Below are 22125 nucleotides of genomic sequence, written 5' to 3'. Positions count from 1 at the left end.
GTGTCTAAATTTTCACTGGAAACAGACCTCATGTCTCCAAAATCTTAATAGACTATTCCATAAATGCTTCCCCTCCCCTCCTCTCCCTTCCCCTTCCCCTTCCCCTTTCCTCCTTTCTTTGACCGAGTCTCACTCCTATGGCCCAGGCTGGAGTGCAGTGGCACAATCACGGCTCACAGTGGCCTGACTTCCCGGGCTCAGGTGCTCCTCCCACCTCAGCCTCCCAAGTAGCTGGGACTACAGGCACGTGCCACCATGCCTGGCTAGTTTTTTATATTTTTAGTAGAGATGGGGTTTCAGCCAGGCTGGTCTCAAACTCATGGGCTCAAACAATCCATCTGCCTTGGCGGATGTAATCCCAAAATGCTGGGATTACGGGTATGAGCCACCATGCCTGGCTGGCATTGCTAACTTTCTAGGAGCAAAACCTCACCACCCCACATCTTTCAAAGCTGGTGGGTATCTCTTCTTTAATTATTAGGGCATCCTTTGTCATATTTTGTGATAACTAAATGCCCTAACCCTTGAATGTGGCTAAATTGGTTACTAAAGTAACCTACCTACTCTGATTTCTTTCAGAATGTTAACTGACCACCTACTCCGGTCTCTTTCAGAATATTAACTGACCACCTACTCTGGTCTCTTTCAGAATGTTAACTGAACACTTACTCTGGTCTCCTTCAGAATGTTAACTGACCACCTACTCTGGTCTCTTTCAGAATGTTAACTGAACACTTACTCTGGTCTCTTTCAGTATGTTAACTGAACACCTACTCTGCTCTCAGCAGGTGCCTCACATATTGCTCTTTTTACTACAAAGCTCACTTGCAGAACTCAGACGTTTCCACCTGGTGTCTTGAGGAACCTTGAATTCAATGTGCTCATGTGGACGTCATTACCCCTTTCTCTCATGAAGCCCCTGCTTTCTCCTTTGTTCCCTGTCTTGTTTGGCTCAAGGAATCACTAATCCATTGTCCTTTCATTTGCCAAGCTAGAAACCTGGTCATCAGCCTAAACTGCTCCTGTTCCTTTCTCCCTGCATCTGATCATCATCAGCTCCCGACGTTTCTACCTCCAAAGTCTCTTTAATTCACACTCACCTTGCCAGCTCTATCCTCTCACGCCTGGACTATTGCAGTAGCCTCTTCATCACCACTAATGGAGCCCATCCTTTAGGCAGCACGAAGCTCCCCTGCTGAAAACCCTATGACACAGCTCCATTTTAAAACAGCATGTAATGCCCTCTCTGCACTACAATAGTATTTGATTTAACCCTCACAATAACCTCATGGGGAAGATACTATTATTTGTACTTTAAAGTTAGGGAAGTGGTGGCTTAGGGAGGCTGTGTGACTTGCTCAGGGACGCACAGTGAGACGTAGAGCTGAGTATAAAGACAGATTGTTCCAACTTCAGAGCCTCACCCCAGCTGGGGGCTCACTCCTTATTGTAGAAGCACTTCCCACATCCTCCTCTCAAAACACCCTGGGCTGGAGCAAATGAACCCACAACCTCCCTGGGAAGGAAGGGAAGTTCCTTATAGGAAATGCCTTTGAAAACTTTTCTTTAACTTCAAAATCTGTATTTGTAAACTTCTGTTTCATCTTAAGAATCGATGTGAATTTTACATTCTATGCCCAGTTAAGTGTGTTTGTTTTTATGTGAAAATGTTTCTCCTTCAAATTTCTAAGCAAAAAAGACACTGCAGAAAGTTGTGCCCTGTTGGGTTTCAAGGTCCTGGGTGAGCTCCTGAGTACCCTGGGTGGCCTAGCAGTGCCACGTGGAAGGCGTGGGCCTGTGGTATGGCGTCTGAACTCCTGGTCAGGCTTCACCAGGCCTTGGTGGCCTTGCTGGCTTCATCACAAACTCTGTCCCCATGCTCTGACATTCCTCCATGCCAGGTTTCTTCTTCTTGCCAACAAGACCTACAGTAGGTATCTCCTGTAAGCCCCATGAACTCATGCCTGGGTCTCTGGCCTTGGCCTTCTCTCTGCCCTTCTTCCCCTCCAGCTTACACCCACCGTGGCCTACCATCTCCACCTGCAAACTGTGAATTGCCTTCCAAACTTTCTGACATGTCACTTCTCTGAGCAGGCATCCTCACTCATCCATGCCACCAGCTGCCTGGGAGTCACCTTCTCACCTTAATCACACCCCCCACAGCACTCATGTCACTCCGGGACGGTCACTTATGGATATCTCACTCTACTGACCTCAAGTGCACTGAGGGTTGTATCTCCAGGTCTAGCCTGACAACTCAATGGATATTTATGGACTCAAATTATTTTCGTTTTATAGAGAGGAAATGGAAGCTCAGAATAGTCATATGTCTTGCCAAGGGGTCCACTTGAGAGCACCAGGGCAGGATTCAAATCCAGGTCAGTCTGACCGCAGGTACTACACCTGTGACTTCCAGACTTCTGATCAGTGCGCATGCCCCATAAACATGGGGGACTGACATGGATTGCTACCCATTTAGTCTTTTGCCAAGAAAGGGTGTTTAAAAAAAACAACAAGCAGACAAGCCACTGTCTACTAAACAGCACCACGTCACAACAGCGACAGAGTCAGAAGGTCCTAATTAACCACAATACAGTAGGAAGGACATCATTTGAAGAAGAAAGGATACTCCTTCCCCAGATAGCACAGGTGCTAACCAGGCACAGACATGGGCTGTGGGCTGATGGACGCTTCCTGGTGACTAAGCATTTGGCAGTCGCTGCACTGTGCTTGTGGAGGATTATTGATCAATATCACCACCAAGGGCAAACAGCATTCCTCAGTGATCCAGGAGGACGGCAAGAGCAGGCACGCCTGTGCTTCAGGAGCAGACTACACCGCCCACTTCTTGACCAAGCACTAACAGATGGACACCTCGCTGCTTTCCCTTTCCCGAGACAGTGAAGGCTGGAGGGGAAGCAGAAGAGCCAGCGAGGGTCAGGGGAACCCTAAGATCAGGGCTCTGAAGCCTGAGGATGCCTAGCTGGGATCGTCTCCCTGAGCAGCCGCTAGAGGGAGCTGCTGCCTCTCTCTGTCTGGGACAACCCCTCACTGGGGCCTGGAGAGCTTCTTTCCAGAGCCGCTGCAGAGGGCATCCCATGGGGGCGGTGGATGCTTCCACATAGGGGAAGCCTCCAGTCCCCTACCTTTATTTGCCCATTTCCTCAATTCAGAACCATTGCTGCGATGATCCTTTCCCCTCTTCTAAGAAGCCCATGTTGATGAGATGTGGCAGAACGATGACACAAGCTGAGCCCCTCCCCCTGCCAATCCCAGGGCTTCCAAACTCCACACCAGACTGACGTTAAAACCACACCACTGCTTCCAGGCAGCCTTCCGTGGTCTTCCCCACCTCCCTGCAGAATTCAGACGTTTTCATCTGGTGTCTCAAGGAACCTTGAATGCAATGTGCTCACATGGACGTCATTACTCGTTTCTCTCATGAAGCCCCTGCGTTCTCCTTTGTTCCCTGTCTTGCTTGGCTCATGGAATCACTAATCCATTGTCCTTTCATTTGCCAAGCTAGAAACCTGGCCATCAACCTAAACTGCTCCCTTCTCCCAATCCCTTCTTCACTTTCCCTCCTTCCCACCTCCTCCCCTGCCCTGCGGCATGGGCTGTCTGTGTGCCCCTCCTCTAGGCCCTACCCCAAGTCCTGTCCCACCATGCCACACTGTATTACAATCACTTAGGGGCCTATCTGCCTGCTTCTTCAGACAGAGGGTCCCGGGGCCTGTACAGTGCCTGCCACACACTCAACACATTCTTGACGAACCTTCATACCTAGGGGTCTACATCTGTTCATCTTTTGGATTGGAAGATGTCAGCAACTCCTGCAGGTTTGATATTTCACTTGGGTGAATGCCTGGCACCTCCTGCCAATGAAGATTGGACTAGACCATCACTTCTCAAACCCTTCCTCAGTTAGGATCTCCAGGGCTGAGGTACAGGACTGGAGTTTTTAGATACTCTACAAGGGATTTGGTTAGTTAGCTGGATTGACAGACCGCTGACTGCACCCTCTAAGGTAGCTTTCTACCTCTGGCATTCTGCGGTTCCAGAACTGGAGTGCTGCTGAACCCATTCCATAGCTAATTAACTGAGACGATGAGCAATCCCGTCCCGCCCACAACCCTGCCCGTACCCCAGATGTTCTTCTCTGGAAGTGCCTGAGACCCTCCCCAATCCAGGGGGCAGTCTTAGCAGGTCTTGCCACCACAGCCACTCACCCTCGACAGAGCCCGACTGGCCAGCATCTCAAAGGCTTGCACCACGTTGATGTCATTCTTGGCACTGACTTCAAAGTAAGGAATATCTTTCTCTTTACACCAGCCTTGAGCTACTTCCTGGGGTACCTGAATGAGGGGAAGAAATAAGCATGGTTCCTGTATTATCGTCATCGCCATCACCACCATTGCCACCATCACATCCTCACCATCCCCAGCAGGCCCACCACCACTCCCATTTATTGAGAACCTCCGAAGTGTCTGCAGATGAAAAAACAGAGGCCTGGAGAAAAAAAACTTGCCCAGAGTTTGTGAGGTTGAGCAGGATTTGAACACAGGCCTGGTGGAATTACAGCCCACTGCACTTTGCTGCCTTCCTAAGGCCTAAACTAAGAGCTTCTTCCACCATTGCCTCCTTTGTCAGTCCTTTCAAAGGGAGCTGCGCATGAGAGATACCAACCAGGAAGGGCTGGAACCGAGGACTTTCTTCTCCAGCCCAGCTAAGGAGGCTCACACTCAGGAGGCCTGTTGCTGGGCAGAGACTCGGGTCTCGGCTGACCCTGCTTCCCCCAGGGTAGGGTCCTAGGAACAATTAATAAGCTCCTACTATGGGCCAAGGCACTGTGTTAAACGTCACTTTATCACGTATGAACTCATCTCATCCTCTCCATAACCCTGTGAGATGGGCATTGTCAGTTCCACTTTATAGACAAAAACACTGAGGCTCAGAGAGGTTCAGCAACTTGCCCCAGATCACACAGCTGAGAGAAGGCAGAGCTTGGATGCGGCCCCAGCTCAGTGCTCCCCCTGACATCTGAGTTGCCCTCTACAGGGCGCTGCATAAGAACCATGCCTCTCCTTTTCTGTCTTCCTCTGGGAGCTCAGGGTCAGGAGCTCAGCTCTTGGCCTGGCACATGCGAGCCACTAGGCACAGGCTGAATGACTACATCTCCACTCAAGTGCAAACGGCGTTCCATTTGTGATGTTGGCCTGGAAATGCTCTGGAAGCCCTCTGGGTTACTTCCAAAGACAATTGGTACGCCGAGTTTGATGTCTGATTATTTGGGGAAGGGGAAATGACACATATTGAGCATTTGCTGAGCCAGGTACTTTATAATCATCATTTCAATTAGGGGAGCCAAGGTCTTTCTGATGGAGAAAGGACCATTCCACCCCTCTCTCAGAACACAGTGCAGGCCGAGGCAGATCAAACTCTGCCCCTGTTTAATTGTCTCTGTGGCTCCTGCAGGTCCTGGGAATGTCTGTCTTACTGGGATAAAAAGTCCCAGCTGATCTCAGCTGACCCTTTCCTCTGACTTACCATGACCAGATCTACCCAAGTGCCCGGTTATAACAGATTTTTAATCTCATTTCTCCCTGCTCTCTGTTTGGTTTCGAATGATTGCATACAGACTCCGAAATATCATTGTGATTATGTTGCAAATTAACATTCTTTTTATATCTCCCCCTCCTCCCCACCCCAACCTCAGAAAGCTGGCCTGGAAAGAAAGCTACCCAGACAGTATTTTTCACTTTTCTCTTCCAATCCCAGAGACAGTTTCATGATTTTAAAAATTGTCTCATCTTTTATTTATAAAATGAAAGTTATTTATAATTTAGGCTCTGACTCTGAAAATAAGCTCAGGGTGTGATAGCTGGGGACTTGGGAAGTATGACAATTCTGCAAGTATTGCTTGCATTAATGTTGCTTTTGGTCAACAATATACTATGGACATTTCACTTTTCTGGTTACAATTTTGCTTGTTCATTGGAAGCCAAACATTTGACAAAATTAGTCCAGCTGACATCATTTTATTTATGATGCTTTTCCATCTCATGTGCATTTAAAATAATCGATTATACAAGTGCTAAAATTAGCATGTCAAATACTAATTACTAAACCATTAAACCATCACTAAAAATAACAAAGGATATTTTTAGAAAGCATGATCTTAAGTCTACGGAATCACTGGTAAATCAGAAATTACCCACCTGAGCACAGAGCAAATAATTCGTGCCCCAGTGAATAAATTCCTGGTAGCACAGATGCCAGCAAAGCTGTTCTTTCTAACAAACTATTTTTTTCCCTATTACCTTCTGTAGAAGGAGCAGGGATTTTTTTTTTAAGCTAAATCAGTAATTTCTTTAAAATTATTCTGGCTATATATGCCTGTTTTTATTGTGGTAAATATACCTAATAAAATTTACTATTTTTAAATGAAACACTTTTTTTTTGAATTTTTGTTTTGTTTTGTTTTTGGAGAGATGGGGGGGGTCTCGCTATGCTGCCCAGGTTGGTCTTGAACTCCTGACCTCAAGCGATTCTCCCACCTCAGCCTCCCATAGTGCTGGGATTACAGATAAAATGTACCTGACTCATTGTAACCATTTTTAAGCATACAGTTCATGGGTATTCAGTACATTCATATAGTATTCACACTGTACATTCCCCACTACTCATCTTCAGAACTTTCTCACCTTCCTAAACTGGCTATATATATATTATAAATATGTGTATATTTATGCATGTATATGTGTGTATATATGATGTGTGTGTGTGTGTGGCTTTTTTTTTGTTTGTTTGTTTTTTTGACAGTGTCTTGCTCTGTCGCCCAGGCTGGAGCACAGTGGTGTGATCTTAGCTCACTCCAGCCTTTTCCTCCCGTGTTCAAGAGATCCTCCCAGCTCAGCCTCCTGAGTAGCTCAGAATACAGGTGTGCCACCACACTCAGCTAATTAAAAAAAAAATTTTTTTTTTGGTGGAGATGGGGTCTCGACATGTTGCCCAGGATGATCTCGAACTCTGAGCTCAAGCTATCCCCCAACTTTGGTCCTCCAAAGTGTTGGGATTACAGGCGTGAGCCACTGGACCAAGCTGCAGTACATTTTTAAATGCTCATTTTCTTCTTATTAGATAGGAGAAGCTGCTGTATTTTGCCAGCTGTCCCTTGGAGATAATAATAAGAAGGATCATTTCCTCGTTCCATTATTTCCATTATGGAAATCACATCCTTCCCATTATTACTCAGTCTCAGGAAGTCTGTGTTCTGGTCTCCGCCCCGCAGAGGAGGTAATGGAGGCATATGGACCAGGTGGGCGGGTGTGAGCCCGCATATGCGGGACGGGCTCCGAGGAGAAGGCGCCCCACAAGAATGTACCTCTTGGCTCCTTCTCCATGTCAACACCTGGCCAGGGGAAGGCAGAGCCCTTGCTAGGTTTGTGCAGAGTAAAGACATTTGAAGGCTGGCACTTCCCAGCCTCCCCTCTTGGGGCTTTATAATCCCAGGTCTCAGAATTAAAGTCCTTCCGCTCTCTCCCACCCACCTCCTCCTCTCCACGTCCCTGTTCTGATTTCACTATCGCTCAGTGCCTCCTCCCTTCCCCTATCCTAGTCCACCTCCCTACAAACCCCTTCCCTGGGCCTACCTTGTTGGGAGACAGGCTCCCCTCTCCTCCATCCTCTCCTCAGCCCTCCTCCATCCTCTCCAGGGACCTCCCTGTCTGGCTGAACCCTGGCTTTTCCTAGAGTCATGCTTCCCGAGCACCCCCTCTTGCCCTCCCCACTGGGACTATTTGCAGACTTTGCTCATCACAGATCCCAGAGAGGGGGCTGGCTTGCCTGGTGCCTCACTGCCTCTTTCAAAACTTTGTTCTTCCTCTCTCTGGACACCAAAGCTCACCCAACCCTGAGGCTTGGATTGGACCCCCTCTACTCCCGCCAGTCAACACCTGCCCTCCTCACCTTGCCAGATGCCCCTCATTCACTAAACACTTGCCATCTAGTGAGGCTTCCTAACCCCTCAACACTCAGCGGCCACCTCTCATGGTAGCCTCAGAAATCCTTTGCTGCCCACATTCTCTCCATGTCAGCCTCTTCCTCTCAGGACCTCTGTAAAAGAAGAAACCTGATCTCTTGTGCCCTGATCTCCTTTCCCTCAACCCCCTCAGGCCCTCCCTCCTGCTGCCCTGCTCCCCAGCCTCTGCCACCCCAGCCCTGGCCCTTCCGCCTTCCCTGGTCCCTCTTTCCTTCATGGTTTCTTGGTGCCCTCACAGCTCTGTCCTTCCTCTTCTCTTGGTTGGAAAAGCCCTAGTCCAAAGTTCCTTGCTCCTGGCTTGTACCCTACACAGACCCCACCTCAAACTCATGGTCTCCTCCTTCGGTGGAGTCCTTGGTGTCATGCATCAGATCTTGTCCTTGTCCCTAAGTAGCTCCTCCTCCCACTTCTCCCAAGAGTAACTGGCAAAGCTTCCTCATGGTTCTTAAGCCTCGTATTGGTTTCCTCCCTTTCAACAGAAGATGGCATCTCTTATTTCACTGTCTCCTGGTCTTAAACTCCCCCAGCTTCCCTCCTCCCACCCTACAGACATGAAACAAAAAGGAAGTTAAAATGAAAGTTTTGGCAGAGGCACAACAACTGGACAGATGTCAGAGATAAAGCAGGTGGAGACAGTCCACCCTGGGTACATATTCCCAAAGGCTCATGACCAAGACTCTCTTGGATGACTTGAAATCCCACAGCATGGATATAAAAGGCTTGAAAATGAGGATTAGGAGGGATTTCCTTGGAGAGAATTATACTGTGGGTACAACTACCCCTGCTTCTCCCAAGAGAAGGAACAGGTAAGGACTCACCTCTAGCTGAAAGATGAGGAGAGTCGTTAATGTACAACCCCTGGAATTTGGTAGACATGGTGGACTGGTGTCTGACACATACCTGAGGTATCTGAGGCAACAGGCAACAGGGCAGAGAGAGAAGAGGCTGCACTGAGCACCAGCTTACCCTTGTCCCCCAGTGGAGCCAGAATGCATGTGTGTACCTTGTGAAGGATATGTGGATTCAACAAAGAGAGAGAGAGAGAGAGCAAGGGAGAGAGAGAGAGTGCACAACAGGCTGGGGACCGCTAAATCCCACTTAGAAACTGCTTGGAGGAAAAGGTGACCCCCATGGGGTGGGGATGTTGAAAGCTAGGGGTTAGGGAGGAGAATGCAAGGCCCTTGTCATGGGAGGTACAGTGAAATGCTCCCAGTGGAGACTTCCAAAGGACCCACACGAGTGACCCACAGAAGAAAGAGCTTGCAACACCTGTCAGGCCAGAGAGTGGCTGTCTTTTTTTTTTTTTTTTTTTGAGACAAAGTCTCACATTGTTGCCCAGGCTGGAGTACAGTGGTACGATCTCGGCTCACTGCAACCTCTGCCTCCCTGGTTCAAGCGATTCTGCTGCCTCAGCTTCCCAAGTAGCTGGGATTACAGGCACCCACCACCACGCCCAGCTAATCTTTTGTATTTTTAGTAGAGTAGGGGTTTCACCACGTTGGCCAGTCTGATATTAAACTCCAGACCTCATGATTTGCCCGCCTCGGCCTCCCAAAGTGTTGGGATCACCGGCGTGAGCCACCGCGCCCAGCCAAGACTGTCTTATGATAGTACCAGTCAAATTAGAATTGCCCTGCTCTCCTGACCTCTTCTCCCTCTTCCTGCTTTACTCTTGACAGGGTCTGAAACTGGAATTACCATCCCAGATAAGAGGAGGAAGTGTGGACATCAAGCTTGGCCGTGAGATTCTAAGGACCTATTCCCTTTCTTAGACCACAAGGTTCTCACCCACAGCTGGTCCCAGTGGGGGAAAAAATGGAGACACCTTGCCTTTGAATGAACTTAAGACCTTGCTTATTATCTGAGGCTGGATATTTGTAATTAGAGAATTGACATGGAGTTTACAACCTGAAGTGACCACGGAACAGATGACTCCTAGATCTCTATTTCCAGCACATACTTCTCCTTTGAAATTTCATTCTTATGCATTCCAAAGCCTGCTGGCCATTTCCAACTAGTTGTACAAGCTCCTCAAACTCAGCATGTCCAAACCAAAAATGTTTCTTTCTCTATGAACCAGAGGCTCTCCCTTCTGTAGATGGTAGCTCAGTTGGAAGCACCATCCCTCCCTCCCTTTCTCCATGCATAAACACACTTCATCATGCCAAATGATGCCTCATTTCCATTGCTTTTCTCAATTTGAACCATTGTGAAAATGCAGTTCAGACATGATGATCCAGTTCCCTATTACTTTTCTCTATTTGAAACACTAAAAAGAGAAACTTGGTTTAAACAGCTCTTTTTGGTGGCATCTGGACTTTTGGCCCAAGAGCATCTTTTACAAATTCAGTCTGCCATATTCTTTCCTCGTTAGTAGGCAAGGATTAAAAGTGCTGTCTTCTCAGTGCCCTGTAATGGTAAACACAAGTGGGGCCACTGTAGTCACAGGGCAGACCAGCTGTTAAGCGGTTAACCCGATGGTCTGGAATATGGTTCAGCTAATAAAAAAAATTTTACTTCCCCAGAAAACTTGTATACCTAAGAATTTATAACTGCAGATCTCCAACTTGACCCTAGGCAGAAACCCTGTGCTACAGATTAATTCAAATTCCACTGAGACCTGCCTCCTGCCTACATCTGATGCCTTAACTCCTCCGTTTCCTGTCTCTGGACAAAATTGCCTTTAGTTCTCAGTTTATATCATGCTGTTTATTCAGCCCAGAACCCAACTCTTCTAGGAAGCCTGTCCTATATTCTAGGCTTGGGTAGATGCCCCTTTATTGTGGTTCCTTAATGCCCAAGGTATATCTCTATTATTTCATTTACCATATTGTATCGTAATTATCATTTTATTTTATAATTATCTTTTAAAGTGTCTGTATCCACTACTAGACTGTGAAATTCCTGAAGTAAGGACTATGCCTGATTCAGCTCTGTATGTGTGGGACCTAACACTGTGCTGGGCACATAGTGGATGCTCATACAATGTTTGTTGAATGAATAAATGAATGAACAGTACCTTCCGGTCTGCCAGATCGATCTTGTTCCCCAACAACACCATGGGGTAGGACTGCTCCATGGGGACAATCTTGGCCAGGACATCACCCCGCCAGATATCCAGGGCTTCAAAAGACTCCAGGTCGGTGACATCAAAAGCTAGGATGCAGCCATCGGAGCCTTTGTAGAACGTGGACACCATGGAGCGGAACCGCTCCTGACCGCCCGTGTCCCAGATCTGGAGGGGAAAGCAGCCGCCCCATGGGACTGTGATGAGTGGCTGGAAGGTGGCCCAGCTGGGTTACATCATGTCAAGGCTTCTTGTGCTGGGTAGGGAGCAGCAAGCCCTGGTACAGGTTCATATGGTTCTTTCACACCGAGGCATCTTGACCCTCCCACACACATACACTCCAACACCTTTGCGTTAACATGTAACATCCTGAGAGTAATTTCACATCCGACCTCTCATTTTGCCTCTGGGTCATCAAGGTGGAAATTGTTATTCCCATCTGACAGATTTGGAAACTTGGACCTTGGGAATGTCTTGCCTAAGATCACCTGCCAAGTTTTCCAGAGAACCTGAGACTAGGCATGGGGACTCTCAACTCCTGGATTAATGCCCTTCCTTCTAGATCAGGCATCAGCTTTTTTTTTCTATAAGGAGCAGATAGTAAATATTTTAGGCTTTGCAGGTCATTCTGTCTCTGTATGCCAATTATTACTCAACTCTGCCATTGTAGTGCATTGCCATTACTCAATGTCTGCCATTGTAGTGCATAACATGATAAGTTAACCAATGGGTATGGCTGTGCCCCAGTGCAGTCTTATTTACAAAAATAGGAGGTGGACCAGATTTGGTCCATGAGCTGAAGTTTGCCCATTTCTGCTCTAGACCTTTCTAGCTCTGGTGCACATTGCTACATGAGTGGCTGTCGGGGCGTGCGGCGGATTTTCAGTGTATGTACTTTGAAGAGGGAAAAGGAAGGCTGCTCACCTGTAGCTTCAAAGTTGTGTCACCCAATATGATAATCTTGGAGAGAATGCTGGCCCCCAGCGTGGTCTGGTATTCCTCGTAAAACGTCTTGTGCACATATTGGTGAAGGAGGGAGGTCTTTCCCACACTGAGGAAAATTCCAGACACATGTGAACACACACGTGCAAACACACGTGCACATGCTTCCATACCATTCTCAGAATCTCCCCAGGCCCCTCTTGCCACTGTCTCTCCCTGAGATTCTGAATTTCAAATTTCTGTGGTCCATGGACCATACTTTGAATAGCAAGGGAGTAGGAAATGGTTTCCAGAAGTAGAAGCCAAGCAGAGTGAGCAGAGTAGTCTGGAGACAGTGGAATATCTTACAGTGATGCTCAGGGTTTTCTGTGTATATAGGACGTGGGAGGACAGATAGATGCTAAATGGCTTGCCTAATTCACACAGCTGGTTACTGCAGAGTCACTGCAGATCTAGGACTAGAAACCATCTGTTTACATACAGCTTCTTTCTCCCAACTAAGCTTTTTGGAGGGTGGGATACAGTTGCTGGTGTCACCCTGAATCAGAAAGGGACTTATGGGAGATGGGAACACACCGGGAGTCTCACTGTCCTTGGGTAAGGGGCTGCTTCCCAACTCCCAGAGCTGAGCTTGGCTTACCCAATGGCTCCGACGATTATGAGTTTCAGGTCCACCTTCTTCCGGGGATTCATGGAGGGGCTTCAGAGCCTGTAAGGAAACAGAGGTCATCCACATGCTGGCCAGTGTTCCTTACAGCCATTGTCACTGAGTGTGGCCTCTGCTTTCCCCTTTTCAATGGGCAAGTTACTGCCCTGGAGACCGGGTGGGGTTCTCCGAAAGAGGCACATAATTCAGCAATCTTCATACATCTTCTCCCTCACTTTCTCTGGGGGCCTCCCCAAAGCTGGAAGGGTGGTGACCCTCCAGAACGAGTAAATCTCTCATCCCTCAGCTCTACCAACCCAGCTCTTGGAGGCAGCCTGGAGTGCCAAGAAGGCAGGACCGGATTGAACACAAGCCTTGCAGACAGCCCAGCCTGGAGCCAGGGATGGAGGGGAGTGCAGGAGGAAGAGATGGGGGTGGGCAGGACAAGGGGTCCATTGTCAGGACTGCCCAGAGGCTCTGGGTGGAAGAGTGCCCCTCCCCCAGTCCGAGGTCTTGCTGCAACTGCAGAATCAAAAGGCTCCTCTCTAATGCAGCTGGCAGGGGTGTAATTCATCCATGTTTCTGGAAAGCTATTGGCAGCAAGTGTTGAGAGCCTTAAAAATGTTCCCGCCCTCCACTTCTAGGAATTTGTCCTAAAGAAATTATCTGAAATGTGAGTAAAGACTTGTTCAAGAATGTTCTTCACTGTACTGTTTATAAATATCCAACACTAAAGTAGTGGTTAAACCATAGCACACAATGAACTATTAGGCAGCCATTAAATGGAGTTTTTGAGAATATTACAATAATACGGGAAAACGCTCGTGCCCTAGGATTTAAATAGGATCCTAGGATACCTTAAAATCTAAATTAGAAAACAGAAGATGGTAAACTGTACACAAAATACCACCCCAACACTTAAATGAGTTCCCACTTGTATAGAAAAAGGCCTGGAAAGAAATATATTAAAAATTCCAGCAATTCCACCACAGGATATATAGACAAAGGAAATGAAATCAGTATGTCTACACTCCCGTGTTCACTGCAGCATTGTTCATAGTAGCCAAGATATGGAATCAACCTAAGTGTCCATCAATGACAGAAAATGCGGTACATGTACACAATGGATACTGTTCAGCTTTAAAACAAACTTACAATTTATGACACCATGGGTAAACCTGGAGGATCTTATGTTAAGTGAAATAACTCAGGCAAAGAGACAAATACCATATGATCTCACTTGCTTGTGGAATCTAAAAAAATTGAACTCATAGAAGTAGAGAGTAGAACAGTGGTTACCAGGGGCTGGGCTGGGTGGGCCGTTGGGGAGATGTTGGTCAGAGGATAAAATATTTCAGTTAGCTAGGAGTAAATTCAAGAGATATATTACACAGCATGGTGACTACAGTTAACAACAATGTATTGTATTCTTGAAAATTCCTACTAGAGTTTATATTGTGTCCTCACCACTAAAAGATAAGTACGTGAAATAATGCAGATGTTAATTACCTCAGTTTAGCCATTCCACAATGTATGCATATTTCAAAACAACATGTTGTACATGGTAAGTGTGTATGATTTTTATCTGTCAATTAAAAAACGTGCGTTATTAATTCTGGGTGGTAGGAAATTACATGATTTTAATTTTTTTCTCTATGCTTTTTAATACGTTCTTTTTTTTTTTTTTTTACAATAAATATGTCCTGTTCCTATAAGAGAAATGTGTATGTATGTGTGTGTGTGTGTGCGTGTTTAACAAGGTAAAGCAAAACTGTTGTAGGATACACGCTTAACTGGCCCTTTGTTTCACCCATTCTTGCACATATGCATATGTACTATCCTGGACTCCTGGGTCGTTTGTCTTTGGATGCACTAAGCTTACTGAGTAAACCTTGATTTGACTCTGCTCAGATGAGGTGTCAAAAGTTGGCCAGCTTGTATTTCCCCTGGTACTTGGAAAAAAGCTGTAAATAGGACATCCTGAGGTGTTGGCTCTGGTTCTCACTTTGCCACTGTGTGACCATGGGCCAGTTACTTCCCCTCTCTGAGTCTGGGCTTTCCAACTGGAGAATGAGCCAGCTAAGCCCCAAAGACTCAAGATGTCTTCTTGGTGAAAAATGCTTTATCTGCTGGAGCTGGACCTCATTGGCCATGAGAGTTGTGCTTGGGACACAAAGTTAAAACGAGAAGCCCCCAGAGATTTAGGATTGTTAGTGTCCCCTTCATGAACCATGTCATGGACTGTATTAGTCTGTTCTCATGCTATAAAGAACTGCCTAAGACTGGGTAATTTATGAAGGAAAGAGGTTCAGTTGGTTCCACGTGGCTGGGGAGGCCTCAGGAAACTTACAGTCACAGTGGAAGGGGAAACAAGCACATCCTTCTTTACATGGCAGCAGGAGAGAGAAGTGTATAGCAAAGGGAGGAAAAGCCCCTTATAGAACCATCAGATCTTGTGAGAACTCACTCATTATTATAAGGACAGCATGGGGGAACCACTCCCATGATCTAATCACCTCCCACAAGGTCTCTTCCCCAACACATGGGAATTACAATTCAGATTACAATTCAAGATGAGATTTTGGGTGGGGACAAAGCCAAACCATATCATGGACCAAAGGTGATTTGAAGCTCTGCTCAGAGCTGTTTGTCCCAGGAGCTGGAGTGGTGGCACTGGAACTTCTGCTGTAACCCAAGAGTGCTGGGTTGACATGGTGAGCAATGGGTCTTCTTGATGGTCCATCCATTCATGCTTCAAATGCCTACATGTCTACTGCATGCAAAGTCTTGTACTAGACACTGGGAACAGCACAGAGATGGAGCAAATAGGAACCCACCACAGGGAGTCATCAAGGAAGAAAGGACAGGGGCTGAGTGATGGCACCAGAGAGAAAGTACGCAGCACCCCAGGAGAGACATAGGGAAAGTGCTTGAGAATTCAGCAGAACTAGGTCCTGAAGAAATGAAGCATGTGGTTGGGGAGGGAATGAAATAACCAAAGCCTTGGGAACAGATGAACGGAGAAAGTGGTCGATTTGCTTCAGGGAAGGGTGAGGTGAAAGGTGTAAAGGAAAGGCTGGAGAGAAAGCAAGATTAAGATGGACTGTGAATATCTGACCAAAGATCCTGGCATTGACTCATTCATTCATTCATTCATTCACTCAGCAAACATTTCCTATATTCCAACATGTAGAAGAAGGCAATTCAAGGCTTGAACCTGGGCTGGCATTTTATAACGGATGCTGCTGTCCATGAGGGAAATCAGTCAAAGGAGAAATGGTTCAGAAACCCCTGAAAAAGCATGGCTCTCAAAGTATTTGTTATCACTTTGGAAGGGGCCTAGGAGCAAAGGGAAGCTGTTTCCTAAAGACTGATACAACATGCTAACTTAGCTTTAAAAAGCAACACAATGCCTTAGAAAGAAAGTCAGAACCAAAGGCTGGCAGGAAAAAGCGGGAGAAGAGGCAGCACTGGCTGAGCCCCTGCAGTGGTCTGTGCTAAGTATTCTACCGAGGGCAGGCCATCTTCACCATCACCCTCTGAGACAAGTACAACCAAGCTCCAAGAAGCTGAGTAATCACAACTCATCCAAGCCTGCACGGGGGTAAGTGGAAGAGCTAGTATTTGAATCAAAGGCTGAGAAGGCAGGGTGCGGTGGCTCAAGCCTGTAATCTCAGCACTTTGGGAGGCCAAGGTGGGTGGATCACAAGGTCAGGAGTTCGAGACCAGCCTGGCCAACATGGTGAAACCGCATCTCTATTAAAAATACAAAAAAAAAAAAAAATAGCTGGGCTTGTTGGCGCACACCTGTAATCCCAGCTACTTAGGAGGCTGAGGCAGGAGAATCCTTTGAACCCGGGAGGCAGAGGTTGCGGTGAGCCGAGATCACGCTACTGCACTCCAGCTTGGGTGACAGAGCGAGACTCCGTTTCAAACAAACAAACAAACAAAAAATGCTAAGAAGACTTTCCTGTGTCATGCCTCCTAATCATCAGAGTTTGAACCCATAGAATCTGTGTGCACAGGAATCTAGGGCATTGGGCTCAGATTTGGTGAATTTCAACAAAACCCTAGGAGAGTTGGAGAAGACAGAGAAAGGCTGCCAAAGTGGCAGAGAGGTACAGTGGGGGTAGAGAGAACTGGAGTTGCCCAACAGGAGCTATATGTAAGGACTGACCACAGGGTCAGAGACACAGCATGCTAGGCAGAGGGCAATGCTTTCACACGCTGTCACAGGACCATGCAGCAGTGCTGGAGTACATCTCATGTTACAAGCTAACATTTGTTTGGTGGGCACTGTGCTGAGGGCTTTGTGAATACACAAATACACAATAGCATTGTGAGGGTTAAACAAATTATACATTATTATAATACACTGAACACATAGAATACAATATTCATAGAATATTGTTATACATTTACTGGCACAAATTAAGGACTCAAGAAACGTTAGCTATTTTATCGCACACAAAGATAGCCTGTGAGATTGATACTATTATTATCTCTGTTTTACCACTGAAGAAACGGATGCTTAGAGTGGTTAAGCAGTTCAGCCCTAAAGATAGGAAGCCTGCACATGTCAGAGCAGGGTTTGAAGCTGGGATTGGAGTCCAGGCCTAACCCGAGAGCCGGCTCTCTTAACTACTAGGTTCTACTGTCTGTAAAACTAGAATGAGACTTACATGCCCTGCTCCATAGTGCCCCTGTTAGAGAGCTAGGGGCCGGATGGGTGAGGGTTTGATGCAGGGAGGCCAGCAGCATGCTTAGGAAGGGAAAGCTGGGGCAGGACGAGGAAGGTAGAAGGTATGTGTGAGACACATAACAGTAGGTCGCTATGCACAATGTGTAAAGCACTCATAGATAATAAAAGGCAACACACCTATCAAAAATGGGCAAAGAACATGAACAAGTTACCAATTGAAATCTTATAAAGAATTAGTAAGCTTTGAAAACACACTCAACCTTACTATCAAGGAAATTGACATTTCAAAATACCATTTATTTTCACCCAGTAGAGTGGCAAAAATTTAAAAAGATTGATGACAATGTTTGGGGTTGGCAAGTGTGTTGGGGAAACACTCTTGTATATTGTTGGTAGAGTATGAACTAGCATGATCTTTTTGGAAGGCAATTGGACAATATCAAAACTTAATATGCACACAGCCTAGGTTCTCATTCTAGGAATCTGTCCTACAGTAATACTCACACATATGCTCAAACACATATTTGTACAAAGGTGATTGCTAAAGCCTTGTTGTAATCTAACTGTCCATCAGTATGAGACTCTCTACATAAAGTCTGATCCATTAATACTCTGGAACAATTGGCAGTTTTATTTTTTATTTATTTATCTATCTATTTAGAGACAGGGCCTCATTCTTTTGCCCAGGCTGGAGTGCAGTGGCATGATCATAGCTCCCTGCCACCTCAAATTTGTGGGCTAAAGTGATCCTCCCGCCTCAGCCTCCCAAGTAGTTGGGACTATAGGTGTATGCCACCATGACCGGCTAATTTTTTATTTTTCATTTTTTGTAGAGATGGAATCATGCTTTGTAGCCCCAGTTGGTATCAAACTCCTGGCTTCAAGTGATCATCCCACCTCGGCCTCTCAAAATGTTGGCATTACAGGTGTAAGCCACCACGCCTGGCCAAGGGCAGTTTTAAAAAGTGGGAAGCTATACATGAGGCCTTTAAGTAAGAAAAAAGAAAATCACTGAATGTTTTATATGGTGTGATACAGAAAGCTAAGGGGAGATATACATTAAATGATTCATAAGAGAGATGGGAAAGGTAGATTAGAGGCTGAGAGTTATCGTTTTATGTTATATATGTTTTGCTTTAAAATTTGTTACACAAGCCTAAGTTGTTTTTGTAATTTAAGACTATCAAATAATGACTTAACATTTCTTTAAAAAGACGTGTGGATGGCAGGCCAAAGTAATTTGAGCGTGATTTCAGATAGGACAAATTCCTTCTGTGGGCAAGAGAGTGAGGCCATCTGGTGCCATGGAGTGATCGTGAGTTCAGGACTCAGAATTCTCATCCCGGCTCCACACATTTGTGACCTTGGGTGGGTTACTGAACCTTGGGGCATTTGTTCCCTCATGGGTAAAATGGACATCACTCGTGGCTGTGGCTTCCTCTGCAGGTGGTATGTGTCATGATCTTGTAACACAGCAGAGTCCCCAAGTTGGGAAGGATCCAGATAATTGTTTACCAACTGGGAGAGGGGGTGAGTCTAGAGGCCAGGGTCCTGGTTGGTCATGCTTGCCACTTCCTATGGTGTAAACACTTACACCATGGCTGACTTCAAGCCACCCGCATGGAGCCCGCTCCAGTACACTCCTGCAAGGACCTCAAAGGTCATTGATGCCAAGCACCACCCTGTGCTTGAGTCATCTCTTCCACATCCACGAAAGGTAGAGCCAGACCTGCCCCATGGAGCTGCCTCCTGCTCCTAGAAGTATTTCTCCTGAGGGCCACACAAAAAGTGCTCAAGATCCTTGTAAGTTACTTGGCCTTAACTTTGGATTCCTGCATCCCACCTCCTCCCTGCTTCTTTCATCTGGATGCTCACTAAGGGTGTGCTGCCACTGCAGGTTCCCCTACCCCATCCCAGAAGGGTAGGAGTTTGCTGAGGCTGCTATTTTATAAGAGCCTAGTCCTTGGGCCCAGTGTCACTAGGAGCAACGAGAGAGTGACTGGGACCAGGTCTGTGGGAAGTGGGGGTGGCTTGTGGGGTGACACAGGCTGGCTCGCCTAGGAGGCACATGCAGATCTCATACAGTGGTTGGAGTCCCTTTCCATGTCATCTCTGCTGGGCTTTGGCAGTAGCTGTCTTTTTAAGCCTCATCCCACCCACTCAGCTGACTCAGATGCTTCAAACCAGGGAATCCTCCTAGAGGCCAGGCTGAGTCATCCTCTATAGTTAAGTAACAGTGAAAAGCAGGATTGAAATGCAAGACTCTGCCTTCTGCCAGCCCTGGTCCACACAGAGCAGAACTTGCAGTGACTCACTCCCCACTGGAGGTCCCTAACTCTTTCCCCTTCTTGCCTAGCAGCACTTCCAAGCCTGGAGTCCTGGTCCTGCCCATTTGCCAAAGCTACAGGGTAGCTCAGCCCCTGTGGAGTAAGAAGGACTGAGTTGTTGCCAAGCCCCTGGGCCTGGGACCAGCCCTCCAAAAACATTGGAACCCCCTTCGCTCTCACTTCTCACTTCCTTTCTCTCCTTACCCCGCTGACTCCAACCTGAAACCAGGCACAATCTTCTGTCCCATCCGTGTTGGGAGGGGTATCACTTCTGCTGACAGGAGACTAGTGAGCAGGGGCAGGTGTGGATTCTGAAGCAGGCAGAGTCTCCCGCCCCCATCATACTATCTTACCAGGCTCTTGTCCACTTTCAGCACCTTCCCTTCCGATGCCATACTTTGGAAAAGGACAAATATATCCACCCTAAAAAATAATGGGACCTACAGTCTTGGAAGCAAAGTTTGTCTGTGAAAAGAGGCTATGTAGAGAGCACAAGGCTTTGTTACCTCCCAGTAATGCTCACAATTCCGCCTCACCCACCTCAACCCTAGCAGGTCTGGACCTGCTCCCTCTGGGAACTGCACCTACAGCCCTGGTTTCAGGAGGCTCGGTGCTCTTGTCCTTTAGGTTATTTGTGGGTCTTGTCTCCTCGAGTAGACTGTCCATTCCTGGAGGGCAGGGCTGTGCCTCGCACCTCTCCGTATTCCACTAAAGAGCCTGACCAATGCTGGGATTCTAGAGGTTTCCATGAACAACCACCCATCCACTCATCCATCCATCTGTTCATCTGTCCGGCACAGGCAGTGTGTGCTTACTGAGCCCCAGCACTGTGTAGGTCTGAAGATACAGACAAGTTACTATCTCCATGGGAACTTTTTGGTGGGACATTGATCTGTAAGCCCAAAGAAATTATTTGTATTAATACATAATACCTAGCAATTATAGAGCACTTGCAGTTTACAAAATGCCACTGAAGCCCAGTGGATTCCTGGGTCAAGAACAACTAGTTGGTGGTAAACTGGGTATAGAACCCAGATCTGTCCGACCCTATTCATTGGCTCCCCTGGCATTGCAGCACTGGGCAAGGAGAAATATTTATGATTTAGAACAGGAGTGACAATTTCCTACTCAAGGGGCCAAGCTTCCCCTGATGAGACCCTGGCCAACACAGTTGCGTCCCAGAAGGCACTCTGTCAATGTCACAAGGGGACTCTGGGTGCCAGCAGGGTTTTGCTTTCAACCAGGGCTCTCGTTTCTGGCAGGTCCTGCAGGGTTGAGGCAGCAGCGCCGCCCTCTTCTGACGGGGCCAGCAGCTGCGTCCTGGGACTGATGGCCTCTGTGGGTCCCCGAGCTGGGCCCCAGCTCTTCACACAGGCAGGGAAGTCCAGCTCTTCACACAGGCAGGGAAGTCCTTTCTTGCTGCCACACCCTGGGAGCTTCTTCAGGGTGGGATCTTTGGGCTGGATCTAAACTCTGAAGCTGCCAGATTGGAAATCTCATCCTTGCATTCCCTGCCTCCACTCCTCCACCCAAACACCCAAATAACTCCCAGGGCTGCGGGGGCAGACAGAAGCACCGAGACAAACTCCTGGGGCACTTACAGCTGTGGCTGCGCAGCACTCGGCCTCCGCTCTGAGGGCGGCTGGGAGTCCTTGCTCAGTCTCCTGGTCTCTTCTTAGAGCGATGGTCTCAGCAGGGCCAAGCAAAAGGCTTTGGGACAAAGATGGGCCAAAAAAAAGTCTGTTGAAGCCACGCCACTTCCCTCTGAGTTTTCCTCCTCTCCCTCTCGTGCACAGACTTGGGAAAGTTGCAAAAGAGGCTGGGCCGGGTGACCTCAGCTGTGTGGGTGGAGGGGGTGGAGTGGAATGGAAAGGCTGACTGGATTTGGGCCCTTGAAGAATTTCATTTATAGGAACCCTGGCCCATGGTGATGGGAGCTGTGGGTCGAGGGCCTGCAGGGTAACATGCCCCATTTGTGGGCACTATAAACAGCCTCTGGTTGGCTTTAGAAACTTCTGCTTCTGCTGCTGGAAGCCACCCAGTAAAGGGGCCCTTTTGTTTTCGTTGAGGTTTTAGACACACATGGGTAGAAGATTCAGTCCTACCATCAGCCTGGTAGGAAGAGGTTCTGGTCCTCATGCTTTGCCCTTACCCCAGTACCTGTACACACACACACACACACACACACACACTCCTCCCCTACGCCAACACACACAGCACACACACAGATAAAACACATACATGCCACACACCACACACACTACCCACACACACCCCACACATGCACACCACACACACAAACACCACCCACACATACCATGCACAATATACACACAATATACACACCACACACACATACACACTACATACACAAACACCACACATCACACACATCACACA

At 47.3% G+C, this 22125-nt stretch overlaps 1 protein-coding gene across 3 annotated transcripts in view; it reads right to left on the bottom strand.

The window, feature by feature from the left end:
* Window positions 1-21541, bottom strand: part of RAB7B (RAB7B, member RAS oncogene family) — a 24331-nt gene extending 2790 nt beyond the window's left edge. For 2 of the 3 annotated variants that reach the window (XM_011957713.1, XM_011957714.1), the window contains exons 1-5: window positions 21327-21541; window positions 12691-12759; window positions 12033-12159; window positions 11061-11276; window positions 4230-4355 (exon numbers count right to left, since the gene is read on the bottom strand). In XM_011957713.1, coding sequence (XP_011813103.1) covers window positions 4230-4355; window positions 11061-11276; window positions 12033-12159; window positions 12691-12743 — 522 coding nt within the window. In that variant the 5' untranslated portion in view covers window positions 12744-12759; window positions 21327-21541. Of the gene's footprint in view, window positions 1-4229; window positions 4356-10569; window positions 11277-12032; window positions 12160-12690; window positions 12760-13013; window positions 13048-21326 lie in introns of those variants that run through there. The other variant, XM_011957715.1, reaches the window with a different exon arrangement.
* Window positions 21542-22125: the final 584 nt, after the last annotated feature.

This window comes from Colobus angolensis, unplaced genomic scaffold, assembly GCF_000951035.1.
Source record: "Colobus angolensis palliatus isolate OR3802 unplaced genomic scaffold, Cang.pa_1.0 Scaffold449, whole genome shotgun sequence".
Taxonomy (NCBI): domain Eukaryota; kingdom Metazoa; phylum Chordata; class Mammalia; order Primates; family Cercopithecidae; genus Colobus; species Colobus angolensis.
The sequence above is the reverse complement of the archived record's forward strand: the minus strand, read 5'-3'. Positions and strand labels throughout refer to the sequence as shown.